This window comes from Colossoma macropomum, unplaced genomic scaffold (assembly GCF_904425465.1).
Source record: "Colossoma macropomum unplaced genomic scaffold, Colossoma_macropomum, whole genome shotgun sequence".
Taxonomy (NCBI): Eukaryota; Metazoa; Chordata; class Actinopteri; order Characiformes; family Serrasalmidae; genus Colossoma; species Colossoma macropomum.
The window spans coordinates 11,119,962-11,137,469 of NW_023494796.1; the positions used below are offsets into that span (position 1 = coordinate 11,119,962).

The 17,508-nt window shown below is 38.1% G+C and overlaps 1 protein-coding gene across 1 annotated transcript; it reads right to left on the reverse strand.

The window, feature by feature from the left end:
* Window positions 1–368: 368 nt before the first annotated feature.
* LOC118816792 lies at window positions 369–5,265 on the reverse strand. The gene is made up of 6 exons (XM_036583385.1): window positions 5,138–5,265; window positions 4,403–4,660; window positions 2,937–3,233; window positions 2,496–2,765; window positions 2,201–2,284; window positions 369–1,120 (listed from the first exon to the last, which is right to left on the reverse strand). Exons 1-6 carry the CDS (start codon window positions 5,263–5,265, stop codon window positions 1,054–1,056), a joined length of 1,104 nt encoding a protein of 367 aa, XP_036439278.1. The 3' UTR covers window positions 369–1,053.
* Window positions 5,266–17,508: the final 12,243 nt, after the last annotated feature.

Below are 17,508 nucleotides of genomic sequence, written 5' to 3' on the forward strand. Positions count from 1 at the left end.
TTCTACCTTTGAGTAAAGTAAAACTGGAAGGGAAGATTTTAACTAGAACAGCTTTAGTTTGTACCACAACCATGAAGCATTGAACAGTGTCTCACCTGGAACACCTCATAGCCAATAAGTGACTGTTCTAGCATTGGCTGATCAGTAACAGGGCCTAAACACTGGAAAACCTCCAGACTGCTGTAGATTTTTATAGGTGAACTTTAAAATGTGACCCCAGACGAACAGTGAGATAAATGCAATTAACTGTGAAACACAGAGGAACCTTAGGAGAGTAAGCAGCTTAATTACAAAAAAGCTTGTTTAACCTCAACAGTTCTATTTGTCTTAAAATTAATGATTGTATGAAGAGAAATCAGTCTTATTGATCAGCTTCATAACAAAATATTCACTTTATTTGGCTCAACACTCAGTAACAGCTAAGACTCGTGAGTATTCTTTTTAAAAGAGAGGGAGTGAGTACAGATGAGTACAGAAAATAAAAATGCATAAATACTGTTTTACTGACATTAAAGATTCTACCAGGAAAGAGAAAGAAAGAATAATGACTGCTTCTCAACAACAGCCTTGAAACACGCAGAACTGTACTAAAAGAACAGCTGATCTTGGACAAGAAGATGTTTTTTCTCTTTTGTTTACAGTTAGGTCTGCATGAAGACTAATTTAACTGAAAGCAGTTCAATCAAATCTCTTCCTGGACAAATTGCCGTAAGTGTCAGACCAAAACTCTAGGGTAAAGTACAGATCAATAAATTGGGTTTTGTGCTAACAGGACAGCAATAGTTGCCCATAAAACAGTCAATTAAAACACGGAATAATATCTTATATTGGGAGAAAAGTAATGGATTAGTGTAGTGGATTTATAAGATTTTAGTACATATCAGTGAAGATCAGTGTAGTCCAGTACATCAGCCTATATACAGTATATGTTACATGTTTTGAATCTTTTGGGTTCTAATGTTTCTTAATCGATGTAACAGAAAATCACCGTTACAGTCATGATGTTCTAATGACATCACTGCAGCAACATATTATCACTGCATCATCACAATATCACCAGATCTCAAAGCGCTGGTCTGAGAGGAAACGCAGTCTTTCTGTGATTCTGTTGCTGAAGAGTCTGTAGGGACAAAACATACATGAACACACACAATCCTTTAGTGTCTACTAATAGATCCAAACTAACAAACACTAACATACTGCTGTAATACACTGCCTGGCCAAAAAAAAAAAAAGTCACACACACTAATATTTCGTTGGACCACCTTTGATTATATTATAAGTACTGTAGGTTTAATTACAGCGTGCATTCGTTGTCGCATTATTTTGAGAATCTTATGCAACGTCACAACATTTACTTCCAGCCAGAGTTGCATTAATTTTTGGCCGAGATCTGGTATTGACAACGGAAGAGTGGAACCACCATGTAAAGTCTTCTCTAGAACATCCCAAAGACTTTCAGTGGGGTTAAGGTCAAGACTGTGGTGGCCAATCCATGCGTGAAAACGACTCCTCATTTCACAGTTTGAGGCCGACATTGTCACTGTCATCCTGGAATACTCCTGTGCCGTCAGGGAAGAAAAAAATCCATGGATAGAATAACTTGGTCATTCAGGACATTCAGGTAGTCAGCTGACTTCATTTTGCTGCCAAATAACATTGCCGAACCTGTTCTGACCACTTGAAGCAACCCCAGAGCATAACACTGCCTCCAGAGGCTCATATAGTGGGAGCAGGTCTGCATGGTGGCAGATCACTTCACGTGATTTGTCAGGTTTAGGCTCAGCAATGTTATGTGGCAATAAAATTAAGTCAGCTGACAACCTGAATGTCCTGTAAGACCAATTAATGGATTTTTGTTCTCTGATGGCACAGACATATTCCAGCACAACAATGCCAAGATTCATCCGACTCAAACTGGGAAAGAACCCAATTCCAGTAATTTCAGCCTCCTTAGTTGTTTTCTTTGCTTGATGTGGGCCAATAATTTGACCCTTCTGAAACACAGTTGTTTAAGAAATTAGCTACTCATTGCATCAGAGCGGGTTAAAAGAATTGTTGTCAGCTGAAACATATTAACCACTGCAGTAATTATCCAATCTAAGGCTCTTAAGTATTTGCTCGTTTAAATCCAAACAGCAACTTTTTTCTTTTTGGCCAGGCAGTGGACATTAAACTGTAACAAAACACACACACTTACCGAACAGTCTGAATGTTGCTGTTAGTGGAGCCAATATCGTAGATTCTCTTTGCTGAGACGTCAGTAATGTAATTGTCGCTGAGACTGAAATGAAACAGATTACAATTACCACACTGTCCTGATTCCCAATGCATCTCAAACATTTAGCCACACTTTCACACAAAATTACCAAAAATAAATTTTTATTTTCTTATTTTGGACTGTACAACTATGTATATATAGCATGTATGTATTATTTACTTTATTTAATTTTTCATTCATTTTACAATTAGACCCTCCCTCCCACATCACTCACTCCAGGACGTTGATTTTGTGCAGGTGTGGAAGCAGCAGCTCCAGGCAGTGGTCAGTGAGCTGGCAGTGGCTGAGGTCCAGTTCTGTCAACCCTTCAGAATGTTCCAGAACCAGCGCCAGTGACCTACAAGCCTGCAGGTCCAGCTGGGTTTGACTGAGGTCCAATTCCTCACCCAGAGCCAGACAGAGAGCCACAGCACGTCTCACACAGTCCAGCTCAGTCCCCACAGGGACAAGAGACAGAAACTGAAGCAGCAGAGCTTTACTGCAGCTGAGACAGAGACAATATTCACAAACACATACAGTTAAGAAATGACACATTAATACACTCACATACAAATCAAACTAAAATGATTTTGCCCCGTTCTCTCATGTTACATATTCATTCATCTTTTCTAGAATGTATATATAGTGTTTGTGGTGTTCTGAGTGAGAATCTTACTGCAGAGTGACTTTGTGTAAAATGGTGAAGAGCTGCTCCACTCCAGTCTCCTCTATCTCACAGTCCTGCAGAATGAGCTGTGTGGGTGTCTGAGCTCTCTGGATGGTCATGGAGATGACTCTGCAGTCCTCACTGCTCAGAGTGTGTGTCTGTGTGTGTTCTGTAAGGTCCAGAGCGGAGCTGCAGGAGAAGTCCAGCCTGTGCTGCAGAGTGGAAAGCAGAACTGCTGCTGCCCCCTGCTGGAGCTCAGAGACACTGCAGCAGTGGAGCAGCCTCAGCAACAACAGCCTGTCAACACTGACACACACAAACACACACATTCACAGTCAGTGACAGATAACTGCCATATAACATACACAACTGATCTAAACTGTATACTATATATATATATATATATATATATATATATATATATATATATTATATATAGTATTTCACTGTTAGAAACAACAACAAAATCTTCCAAGGCAACTGAACCAAGAACCTCCGAAATAAGGCAAAAGCCCCCAATAAACCCATGTATGAGACCACTTGCACTTATAATGTGAAAAATATCCTCTTTGTGGGTCATTTTGATTGTTGAGCTAATAGACTTATTTTTTTAGATATTTGTACATGTGGACGAATGATACTGAATACATGTCAAAGGCACCATGAAAATTTTCCCAGAACGACACATTTTTCTGATTTAAGTGGAACAAACAAGATAACTGTTATGTTAATAATATCCACAAAATAAAGAGATTAGTAATTGTTTATATTAGAGTGCTACTCAGAATTTATATGTTATTTCCTATTTCAAAAGATAGTTTCTCTGAGGTGGGAGTTAGCAGTCACTTAGCATCCTGCAGTCTGGACCGTTTGGTTCTGTTACTTAAAAAGCTCAAACACTCATAATGGTGCGTTTATTGAAAAGACACATTTGATCTTACAGGCAAACTCACTAGGTACACTGACAGTATTCAAGTCAGTATCAAAGAAAGCTACGACTGATCAGTCAACTAGTCGACTTCTTTTATTAATAGTGGTTCCCAGTTTAAATATTTTTAGTTTTTACTCAAATTAATATGTCTGTTGTTCATGTATTGACAAAAAAATAATAAAAAATCAATAAAATGATTACAACTTTTTTTTTTTTTTTTGCAATGAAATATTTACTGGGTTCATTGAGAATATAGGTAGACTTAAAGTATACAAGTGGCTATTGAAGTCTGGACCAGACTTTTCATCTTTTTGTTCTTTATTTAATTGTTTTTAAATCATATTAAACTTGCCTGCATAATCTTTCATTTCATTATAAGGCTTTTGCTAAATACTGAACAGTGAATATGAAAAATAACCTATGTTTACATAGATTTAGGTGGGCTTATTGGGGGCTTTTAACCTACATTATATAATTCACCATTAAGAGCACTTTTTTCTGTTGGCTTACTGTCAGTCTATTAAATAGTATGAAAAGTCCAAACCTGAGATGGGAGACGTGGCTGAGTAGAGGCACAATGCTCTCCAGCTCCCCCTCTGGTATGGAGGTCCACAGCAGGCTGAGAGAGACTGCAGTGCAGTGCTGAAGGGTGAAGCGCAGAGCAGCACAGTGGACAGAGTCCAGCTCTCTGCTGTTCAGGTTGATGCAGTTCTTTACTGAACACAACACGCTGGGGACACAGTGAGCAGAGCCAGTCTCATAGATCTCTCTGATGATGAGCAGCACAAAGCTGGAGCTCAGCCTGTAAAGAGAACACAAATACAAACATGCCTTTATCCCTTACACACACACACATCTTCAGCGGGGGGTGCTGGAGCCTATCCCAGCTGTCATCGGGCGGAAGGCAGGAAACACCCTGGACAGGTCGCCAGTCCATCACAGGGCAGACAGACAGACACAGACATTCATTCACACACTCACACCTAGGGGCAATGTAGCATGTCCAATTGGCCTGACTGCATGTCTTTGGACTGTGGGAGGAAACCGGAGGAAACCCACGCAGACACAGGGAGAACATGCAAACTCCACACAGAAAGGACCCTGGTCGCCCTTCTTGCAGGCGCTTCTTGCTGTGAGGCGACAGTGCTACCCACCACGCCACCGTGCCGCCTTTATCCCTTACTTTTATTCTCAAATTTTAGTAAAAAAAAAAGGTAAAAACACATAAATGACTTCAACAGACACTGTGTTCCTCCACACATGTCTGTGTTTCTCTTACCTTCTGAGCTGAACTCTGTCCAGAACAGACACAAGTTCTTTGATGTGCTGCTGTTTAATGTTGATCTTCCTAAAGTCCGCAGTGACAGTTGTCTGGCACTGAGAGGATGGACTGTGTGTTTTAGTCATGGTGGTAACTGGATGAGAACTTTTACACGTCAGACGCCCAAACTGAACCAATAGTAACTATTTAGTATTAGCCTGATATATGTTTGTAAATTGACTTTGTATACTATATTGATGTTTTTATATTGTATTTATATCTACCTTCACAAAACACATTGAAACATCATGATGTTTGTATTATGACAGTCACTTAATACATTATAAAGAATGAATGGTGCAGATCTGTAAAGGAATTAATCTGTGTATCTATCTAAAATAATACAAATTGCAGCATACGTTTTACTTACCAACAGTACATATATATATATATATATATATATATATATATATATATGCAAAGTTTGAACGCCTCAACAAATACAAAAGTTTGAACAAAAGAATATGAAACATATTACCACCCACTGCAAATCTCCAAATAGAATTTAAAATAAATATTTTAATTCAAATCTTAGTATTTAAATTAAGTGCTTAAACAATAAATAAACGATAATCAGTATTTACACTATTTGCAGCATGTTTCACCACTGTCACTACATTTTATATTCCATTTTAATTTGTACTACAGTCATCACAGATGTAGTCTGTGTCTCCTGCAAGCTTTTAAAACAGCTGTAATGACACCATCGTGGGCAAAGCTCACAAACTAAATGTTTGAATACAGACACAGACATTACCATTGTTGGTCATTAGTATAACTAAATGATACCAAAATAATCTGTCAGATGTGAATTTGACTTTAAATGAAAGAAAAGACAGTTTAAGATAAAGTAATCACAGAGTCAGTGTCCTCTTGGGTTTTTATTTCTTCCCCACAGAAGTGACACAAATCACTCAGGGCATCGAGTAAAACATCAGGCCAAGTGACACAGATGTTACTGTTCATCAATAGGGCTGTTTTGTCAACTTCAGAATAAGAATAGAATGAAACCTTTTCAGCTGATACACAGTTTTGACTGTTACCTGTTGCTACTATTTTCACATAGTACACTGTTAGAAATAAAGGTTCTATACAGGTACATTTTTGATTCATCAAGGTATGAACAATGTAAATGTACCCTCAAAAGTACAACAGCGGTTTTAAGGTCCAATTGTGCTTAAATTCCTTTTTTCGCAGGTGAAAAGTACATATTTGTAGTTTTTCATAACCTAATATTTTAAAACAGAACAATAAAATAAAAGGCCTGGAGACGAGACGGGGTGTGTGGAGTCAAAACAACTTACAAAATATAATTTCAATGGATTATGGTACTGTGTTCCCTGACTAAACGTGCTGAGATGTAACCTTGAGGGTACCAACCCAGTGACAAGAGGGGTCCAGCCCTGGTGACAGTTTACTACCTTTATTTCTGAGGATGTAGGTCTAGAGGATCACTTAGCAGTTTTCTGAAGAAGCACAGTGACTATTTCCCTTCTTATGTCCTCCACACATTTGACACTTGTGGAAAAGCAAATTTCCTGAATTATTTTCCAGTGATGGAACAAATAAAAGAATAGTGTTTTCTTGTCTGGAATACACTCAAAAGGCTCAGTTCTAAACTGATTCAACATATTCTCCACCAATCTAGTCTTGAGTCTAGTCTAGAACTCTTTACATCTTCATCTTATCACTAGCACATCTTTCAATTTCTGATATGTTTCCACTGTCAATTAACTGAAGCACTTCAAGTTCAAGATGGTAGAATATTTGTCATCTTACTGTAAACTGTATATTATGCAGTATTTGTCTGAAGACACTGTCATTGCAAAGTAAAATAAAAAATTAGTATGAACAATATACATCAAGACCCACTGTCCATTGTAATGGACAATACAATTTATAATAATTCTGTGTTGAGAGTTGTGTTATTAACAAACAATGAAACAAATAACATCATGAGAAAAGCTGTTTTAATTAAGATAAAAAGACTTAAAATGAGCCTGTACACTGTATCTTCAGCTGCAGTGTTGCCATGCCTTATTTCAGTGTGCTGATTTTTTCCCAATGCAATAGGAGGGGCTAAGCTGCAGTTTGATTGGCTAGTAAACAGCCATTCTGATGGACAACAGGTCTCAATTGGTGTTAGGTGTAGCAAAGCAAAAAATAAAGAAGAATACATACAAAGTCCATTGCAGTGGACACAGGGTTTGAAAGGGTTGAAACACAAAAACAAACAATGTTATTAACGAGGATATCATACATATTCAATGTAGAGGTTGAATTTAGTTGCCTTTTAAAACTGTACTGTTTTTGTTTTGCAGAACAGATTAGTGTCTCTTCCTGTTTGTCATTAATGACTATAACTAAGCAAACGATCAATCTGCTTTGACTCACATTAGAGTTTCAAAATGAAGCTGACAGCTATATAATAATTGGCATCTGGCAGCTCTTCTACAACTTAGCTTTGTTCTTTTTTCAACAATCATCCCCCAAAATTATCATGTTTATTTATAAAAGTGGGAAGGATATGTTTCCCCCGTTCCCTTCTGAATTTGCACCAGTGCTTAGAACACGCCCTGTGATGGACTGGTGACCTGTCTAGGGTGTATCCGGCCTTCCACCCAATGACTGCTGGGATAGGCTCCAGCTAACCTTCTGCCTGCTTGTGATTCCAGATGTTCGACATTTCAGACGTATCAGTGTCCACGTCCTTCTCAGTGAACAGTCTACTGTAATCCTAAGTGATCAGGTGTGTGTAGGATTCACGACCTGGCAGAAATGAATCAAGACAAGAAGGTAATTTGTTGCTTAATGACACAAATAAGGAGGTTCAGCTGCACTCACAGGTCAAATATAACAGCTACAATAGCAAATCAGAGCACAGACTCCATAGCAATGCTTCTCAAACCAGTCCTGAAGACCCACAACATAACTGATTAACAAGCTGTGTCAGGAATGTCAGGAAAACTGTGAAAACATGGGACCACCAAGACAGATTTTAGAAACCCCCGTATTACCAACAGTGAGTACTTGTACAGGTGTGATGGATTAGAGCATAAACCTGGGTGGTCTTTAAGTAGTTTGAAAACCCCTAAACAAATGATCCTAAACTAAAATGACATCAGCACTTTTCAGTTTTTCTTTGTCAGCTACAGTTTAACAGCTTCACAATTACAGATATTAATAACAGACATTATAATTCACTCCTTACACTGCAAGAGTTCACATGTGGGCTCACACTTTAATTCTCTCATAACTACATAATCTACACTAAAATATCTTTGAAAATTTAAGAAGAGTAACACGTGCTGGGTGGTACGAATCAAATTCAGCAACGCAATATTTTAAAAATGATCATAGTTTAATGGGATCATATGATATTTAATTTTATATTAACAGAATTAATGACTCAGTTCTGTCTGAGTTCTTCTACTCTGTGCTTAAAGAATGTGTTACAACACTAACACTTTACAACAAGAGGATATCATGTAACGGTACTTAAGAGAGTAATGAGTATTACTAATTACAAAGTAATCCCACAACTAGTCTTTAGCTAATTACATAAATAAAATCCAGCATTATTTTAGATTTTATTAGGTAGTTTATCATTATTACTAAAAGATTAAATTATGTGTGAATGAATCATTAATAAATAACAGTAATGATGACCCATATTGTTTTAGATGTCACTAAGTACTAAAAGCTATTAATAAAAGGTTAAATAATATCGTGATTAATCATTAATGATAATTAGCATGTTATAGATTTATAGTCTATTAATGTGTTATTTCATTTGGCTCAACAATTGAACAATAAACACTAAAGAACGACTTATGTCTATGATAATGTCAAATAAATTCTTAATTAATAAACAAAATTATGAACATTAGAATTAGCAATTCATTTTAAGCAATTCATAGTTCTTTTTTTTTGGGGGGGGGGCGACTCAAAATGAGTTTGAATCTCATTTTAGAGAGTATTAGTCAGTATATATGAATATATTATTTATTTGGTTCATTGACGTGCTGATAAGAAATGAAAGCTAAAATCAAAATGGTGTGTCCCAAACCGCACAGTAACACCCTAAATAGTGTGTAAGAAACAGTGCAGTACCACTAGAAATGCACTCATTAGTGTAAAAGGTGAAGTGTAGAAGTGATTTTGGACGCGTTTAAAAGAACAGCAGCTACAGCGGCTGATTAAAGCAATGAGCCCAGAGATGTGCTGTCCTCTTCCCCGAGATAAAATCGCAGTAACGCACAGCCTCAAGTGGCTATTCGCTTTTATAAAACAGCGACCAACATAAAATATAATAAAATACACTTTTTCAGAAAACAGTTGAAGTCATGATTAATAATAATCGACATAAACAAGTATTCCGCCAAGAAATGTAGTTCCTTTAAAGTTTGGTAGCGTTACTAAGCAACCGTGGACCTCTGAATGCAGAGAAGACCGTAAGGTCGCCCATCGGTGTATATTACGGTCATTTCATGGACTTTTTAACTTTGTGTCGTATAACAATAAACACATCTTAACACAGCACTGTTTATTTTAAAACGTGCTTTATAAGTGCTTTTTGGTCACCAAATTACCACTCGAATCTTTTATAGCGCTAATCTAACGGTGACCCTCCTCTCACGCTGGGGCTGAATCTCAAATGGCGCCCTGCTCCCTACATAGTGCACTACGTAGGAATTTAAATATTGGCTCCTGGCAGTCCTACAGCACAGAACACAGCTAAAAAATAGACACTGAAATAGCCATAAAAATAATTTGGGATTCAAATACATCCATACTTCTCAAATAGTGCACTATTTGTCTGCAGAAGCTACAATTTAAAAACCTACTTAGGGAGCAGGTGAGGCGTTGACGACACTTCTGACAGAAACACAGACTTTTGAAGTCTGTAAGCCATTTAAGTGACATTCTTTAGACTTTTTATTGCCGTTTTACAGTGAATCTTATCGTAAGCATTTTAATTCCAGCCTGTGATATCAATGACGGAGTTGTTTAGGCTGTTTTAGTTGGGAAAATAAGTTATAAGCCCATAAGTTTAAACAAAAACAGGCTCTTTCTTCATCAGTAACTCGGTGGTCCATGCGAGCAGCATTATATTCAAAGATTATTCCATTAACATAACAGGGATTTTTCCTGGGCGGCACGGTGGCGCAGTGGGTAGCGCTGTCGCCTCACAGCAAGAATGGCCTGGGTTCGATTCCCGGCCGGGCGACCTGGGTCATTTCTGTGTGGAGTTTGCATGTTCTCCCCGGGTACTCCGGTTTCCTCCCACAGTCCAAAGACATGCAGTCAGGCTGATTGGACATGCTAAATTGCCCCTAGGTGTGAATGTCTATGTCTGTCTGTCTGCCCTGCGATGGACTGGCGACCTGTCCAGGGTGTATCCTGCCTTCTGCCCGATGACAGCTGGGATAGGCTCCAGCACCCCACCGCGACCCAGAAGGATAAGCGGTTTAGATGATGGATGGATGGATTTTTCCTGACGTGGCGCAGTAATACAGAGTTCAGTTGTTGTGAGGCGGTCATAGACATACAACAGCTCAGCCAATCAGATTTTAGGACCGGAACTATGTTTTAAACTACAGCTTTTAGCTCGTTAGCAAGCACGCAAAGTTTATTTATATAGCGCTTTTTACTTGTGTTGTCACAAAGCAGCTTTACAGGGAAATCAGCATTACAGAAAGAAATCCAGTGGCGACAGTGGCAAGGAAAAACTCCCTAAGAGAAACAGGAAGAAACCTTGAGAGGAACCAAGACTCAGAAAGGGAACCCATCCTCCTCTGTTCGACACCGGATAGTAAACATTGCTAGTACAAAAACGGGGAAAACAGGTGGAGCAAATGATTAATTTGATTAGTTTAGTTCATGCAGCAGCATCGGGAGGGTCAGGTCGTGAGGGTGAGGTTACACAGCGTTGTTCAGCATGAAGCTCAGTGTTGGTCAAGCCGGTCCAGAGGGCTGGTGAGCAGTGGCACCCGATCAAGGCAGAAGAGGCAGCAGCATCAGACGCACAGGATGGGCAGCTGTTCAACTCGGCAAATAAAGTAAAAACACACAGAGAGTCAGTTCTGTAATGGGTGACTGATCACAGATTACAGTGTTAGCAGAGCAGCAGAGACTCTGGCAGGTCTGGATCTGACAGGGAAAACTAATTACCAAAGGCTTGACTATACAAGTAAGTTTTTAGTCTAGACTTAAAGACTGAGGCTGTGTCTGAGTCCCAAACATTAACAGGAATATTATTCCAAAGCTAGGGGGCTTTGTATAAGAAAGCTTTCCCCCTCCTGATGTAGCTTTATTAATTGTAGGTACTAATAGTAAGCCAGCACCTTGTGATCTAAGTAGGCGTGATGGTTCATAGTGGGAGAGAAGTTCACTCAGGTACTGAGGGGCGAGTCCGTTTAGCTGCTCAATAAAACAGTTCAAGTTAAAGTTTAAGGTGTTTCCTGATTAAAGATGTGTTTATAAACTGCATTTATAATTTCAGCAGGTTTTAAAGACTGTAAAGTCTGCTGACGTTTCATCCAAAATCAAAGTAAAAAATACAAGAATAAAAATTTTAATCACAAGATCCAACTTCTGTTTATGCACTACTGTGTTTATAACTCAGCTCATTAAGCGCTCTAGATATGTTCTAGCTGGATATTTAGAGATAATTAGGGTATATTTGTTCAATTTGATGTCTCCAATATCTCATTCAGTGAGAAATGAAAGTCAGGCTGTCTAATAATGATGAGGAATAAAGTAATACTGCAGCGTCACGTGGTCAGAGGTGATCTTGGTTATAGTAAGTATATTATATTGATCCAGACCTGAGAATTAAAACTGTGTTTAAAGTGTTCTTGTAATACTGATCATTATGACTGAAAGGTCTTCAGTCCCCCTGAGTGCTGCGGTAACAACCAAAGTCTTTGGTTCGTTACATTTAATTAATAACATGTAATACACTTACGTCACTGTGAGGCTGTTTATGTGGCTTTAGGTCCTGCTGTGCTGTTCTCTGTGAAGGATGATTAAAGATCAGCCCTTAATTGTCATTTGTGCACATAAAGGGGAGTTGATTGTGCCAGGGAGTCTGAATTCAGCACAACACCAGAAACAGTAAGCAGTCTTTAGCACAGCATCCTCGAGATGACAACAAAACACTTTTGGAGCGATGCTGAAACCTGCGTTCTTGACGAAATGAAGGATTTAAATGTTCTTCATCTTCTAGATGATGTATATCATATTTTCTGTTAAAGTGACTCACTTATATCAAACTGCTGTTACCCTACAGGACCGTGTACTGACTGATTATTTACTCATCTGGACTGAAATCTTAATGAGAGCAGCTGTTTTGTGGACTGCTGTATGACAGGGAGAGCTGCAGGAAGCTGCAGTACATGTGCATCTCAGTCAGACATTCTGCCGTACCCTGCAGCTCAGACTGCAGCTTCAGAGGAGAAGAGGGGACAGTGGACATTCCAGCATGCATCAGGCCACACTGAAGCTTGTGGAAGTGAGAATCCACATCAGATCCTCTACAGGCCTCCTGCGTCTCTGCCTCAATATCAGCCTTTACTGCTCCTCCTACAGAGATGAAGGTTTTCAGTTCATCTGTCCTGCAGCATCTCACAATATTCCTGTGTCCAGTGTCTGTTCTTTGAGGATGTTTTCTGAAAAAGTTAATTAGAGGTGGATCTCCTTTATAAACAAGCTCTTTTTCAGAGATCACCACAACACTCACTTTGCTTTTCTTCAGATGGTGAAGGTTTATCAGCCCCACCCCCCTTAGTTACTATTGATAAGTGAGTTCATAACAATGAAACATAACAGTAAGTAATAAAAAGAAATGAGTCTCACTTCAAAACTAGAGTTTAAAAACAACAATCATGATTATTCTATTAAGTAAAAATGAACTAAGATTTACAGACATGTACTGTTCAGTTCTCAGAAATCATTAGGTCTTCTCTGAAGGTCTAGAAGGTTCTGAGGGTTCCTCACTGTGTAGAACTCATTAGCTTTGGATGCAGTAACTCATAAATACAGTCGTTGGCTGGATCTGCGTTTAAGCTGGTGAGTGGTGCCCTCTTGTGGATCATTATGATGTGACACCCAAACTCAGCCTGTTTAAAATGCTAACAGAGCTTCCTTAGATGATTCTACAACACTGACCAGTTACTGATCAGACTCATGTGTTTGTAATATTGTGTTGTATTTTGTCCACTGACTGATACATGAGACTCTACAGACTGAACTGAGAGCTGAGTAACAGTCAGGAATGATGGGAAAAAGCCATGTAGCTGTTACAGAATGACTTCAGGAGGATTTTATAAAGTGTACAGTGCGCCCTCTATCGGTCAGTATTTGAACAACAAGCACAATAAACTATAAAGTAAGCAACAACAATTATGTGTTATTTCGTAATCAAATTATTATTATTATTATTATTATTGTTATTGTTATTATTAGTAGTAGTACTTGTACAACAGATTTATTCAAGACGTCTTAACTGACCAATCAGGAACAGAGGGAGATGAAGATCTTCAGGAGCTTCAGTTCTGAACTCAAACGGTCAGTGATGAATCAGCTTCCTCTGTAGAGTCAGACTCTCCACTCTTTCCAGGGTCATCCAGTTCATCCCTCTCTACAGTTATTCTTTAATCTACACAGAGAAGAAGGAGAACAACAGAATTTATGGCTCAGGATGAAGTAAAACAGGTGAACATTCAGTGAACACACTCAGACTTAAATAAATAAAATAAATAAATAAATATCATTTTTCATTAGAAATGAGTTACAGTATTTTAAGTTTTAGGGCTTTATTAGTCAGAAGGGGACGGGGCTTTAGAACAGACTGAAAATGGCTGCTCCTTTATTTTCCATAGACACATCATGGCACTGAATTATGTGTTGGCAGATGGTTGATGCTGTTCTCAAGGCCGATACAAAGGTGAAGAAATCTTCATGGAGCAGATAAAACTAAAACACTAACAGATGCAGAACATAAACAGATGGTCGACATCCTGGTAGCAGATGTGATTAAAACACAAGAGTGAGAAATTCAGCTGAATTGAAATATTTAAATGAATGAAAGTGGTGAAGAGCTGTTTAGTGCAGAGTGCAGAGAAGCTTTAACTACAAAGAGACTCAACAGACGAGTCTGTGGTCAAAGAGAGAAAAGGCAGAAGCTGCTTCATCACAACAACACATCAGTTTCGGTCTCGTTTCCTTGACATTCCTGGATTGGTGAGAAAATCCAGCAGGAATATTAGATGCTCTACACCTTTTTATGAAGCATGCTGAAGCGGCCTGTGTATTGAGGCATGTATGGAAAACCCTCTGACACAAGACGGTCCTTCTCTGCAGTGAACGTTTCCAGAAAACCATGACCTGCAAGACTCAAACATCAGTGGCAGCTTCTGATGAGTGTTCAGTCTTTCCTTTGATGAAGTTCTTTACATTTTCTATATTTGTTCAAACCATCATTAGATGTAGGACAGTGCAAATCAGAGCCCACATGTTAAGGACTTTTAGAGCTGCAGTGCAACAACTGAACTGAAAAATATTAATTTATGTATTTTATTTTATTTTTGATTTATGTATTTTTATTATTCACGTGTTGTGTTTGTGAAATGCAACACAACATTGTAACTGTCTTTATCACAAACATTCTGACAGGGATGGTGATAAATACACAACCAAACATTAATTTACTGGATTTTTGGGTGTTTTGGCTCCATCTGAGGAATTATGGTGCTAAGAACCAGGTTGATCTGTTTAGAGTTTTTTGTGATTTCTTAGGCTTGATTTTGAACATGGGGCTCATTTTGTCCAACTACTATACACGCAATTTACACAGCCACACACACAAACAGCAGAACGCCTCAGATTGTATGCAAAATAAAACACTTCATTCAAAACTATATAATCATTTATAAAAACCCAACTTTGTCACTGTATTGTGCACACAGAGTTCATATGATCTGATTCTGTTTGAACCAGTTACACGCTGCAGTGCTCAGTCTAAAACATCTTAAACATTTCTGCTTTTCTAATAATGAAGTCTGGGTTTGATTTTATTCTGAGATATTATTAGTAAAATGTATGAACAGCCAAACACAGCACAGAAGATCAGTACTGCACACTGACAGTGTTGGGCAACTTTAAAAAAGTAGTGGTGGCTGAATACTGAATACACTTTCCAAAAAATGTACAGTAATGTATTCCATTACAGTATATACAATATACAATATATAAGCTAACATATTCAGAATGCATTTAGAATACATATTGATATAGTTCATTGGGAAAACACTGTAATTTTTTTTACAAATTCACATTGTCCTTGCTGTTGCTTGTTAACAGTTTTCTTCCTGTAGTCTTTGTGGAAAATTTACTTATCATTTAAATGAAGACCTTTTTTCTTTCCCAGAAAAGGTCTTCAACAGTCCACTGCTCCCAGAATCCCCTGAGAAGGACTCCAGTACAACACCAATGCTAAGCTTATCACTTACAAACATGTCCACTACTGAGGAGATTATTAGTTTAATCAGCCTACAAAAGAGCTCAGTAACACTGAGATTAATAACTGATCATCACATTGATTTATCAGTCTACTCAGGCTTTAGCAGAGCTCAGTAACACTGAGATTAATAACTGATCATCACATTGATTTATCAGTCTACTCAGGCTTTAGCAGAGCTCGGTAACACTGAGATTAATAACTGATCATCACATTGATTTATCAGTCTACTCAGGCTTTAGCAGAGCTCGGTAACACCGAGATTAATAACTGATCATCACATTGATTTATCAGTCTACTCAGGCTTTAGCAGAGCTCAGTAACACTGAGATTAATAACTGATCATCACATTGATTTATCAGTCTACTCAGGCTTTAGCAGAGCTCGGTAACACCGAGATTAATAACTGATCATCACATTGATTTATCAGTCTACTCAGGCTTTATCAGAGCTCGGTAACACCGAGATTAATAACTGATCATCACATTGATTTATCAGTCTACTCAGGCTTTAGCAGAGCTCAGTAACACTGAGATTAATAACTGATCATCACATTGATTTATCAGTCTACTCAGGCTTTAGCAGAGCTCAGTAATACAGAGTTTAATAACTGATAATCACATTGATTTATTAGCCTAGTAAGACTTTAGCCGGAATAAGTTTCGGTAAAGAAACTGTTAATTGAGGTCGTCTTAAGGGTTCATCTAAAGAGCATGTTTGCTACATGCTGTGTGCAGATCTAAAAAGAAGCATCAACCGTGTTTCTTTTGAAGATTTTCCTCTTTTTTTAATTTACAGGGAATGTATTCTAAAAACATTTTCCTAAAATGTAAAGAGTAACTGTATTCTGCCTTTACAAAATGTAACTTGGACTGAATACAGATACCTTATTTCTGTACTCTAAATATGTATTCCCAATACTTGTATTTCATTGCACCCCAACCCTGCACACTGTTCTCCACATTGGAACATCAGTCTATACATCTATGCATTTCCAAAGGCTGCATTTTGCACTAAAATTCAGAACAGAACATTTTCTAAATAGAATATATTACAAAAACACGAAAGAAAACAAGAAAAAAGAAAGCATGAATAAAAAAAAACTCACCTGTTACCTTTTTACAGTGCTTATGGGTGAGTTTACAATTAATCACCTGTGTGTGTACACAAACTTTTTAACTTAATTTAGTCTTAGAACAATAGTGTGGAGTATCTTACAGTGAATGAGCTGCACCTCTGCTGTATTCTGGATCAGCTCTCTTACCATATTTCCTCACCAAGTGCATCATTCAGCTCTCAGGTCCAAAGCTTCTTTAAGGAGACTTGTATTCACAGGTAATATGAAGGAGGAGACAGTGAGAAACTATGTCTGGAGTCAGAGTGAAAGAAACGGCTCACATAGTGATTTAGTTGTGACCTGGAAAATGTTCTCTTGAATATAAAGAGTAATTTGCAGGTACTGAGAAAGACTAAATTTTCCAAGTTGTGTGAAAGAAACTAACCTGTTATCTACAAAGAGGCAGTCTATGCATTTTAGTTCTCTTTCTTTGCATGTGAAAGCTGCACCACCTAATTAGGATGGACAAATAGGTGATTATGCAAAATGAAGTGAGTGGAGTGGAGACTGATGATAATGAAGCTCTTTATCTGATTTAAAATTCCCAGAGTTCTTAGTACAAGACTGCTTCATATCAGGTAGTAGAAGGTTCTACCTTTGAGTAAAGTAAAACTGGAAGAGAAGATTTTAACTGTAGAACAGCTTAATTTTTACCACAATGATGACGTACTGAGCAGTGTCTCACCTGGA

Excerpts from the sequence above, each read along its gene's own strand:
- LOC118816792 (XM_036583385.1), bottom strand. The coding sequence starts at position 5,265 with ATGACTAAAACACACAGTCCATCCTCTCAGTGCCAGACAACTGTCACT. Across the intron at positions 3,234-4,402 it reads AGCCACGTCTCCCATCTCAG|TGTTGACAGGCTGTTGTTGC; the intron begins GTTTGGACTTTT and ends TGTGTGTGTCAG. Across the intron at positions 1,121-2,200 it reads AGCAACATTCAGACTGTTCG|ACTCTTCAGCAACAGAATCA; the intron begins GTAAGTGTGTGT and ends TTGTCCCTACAG.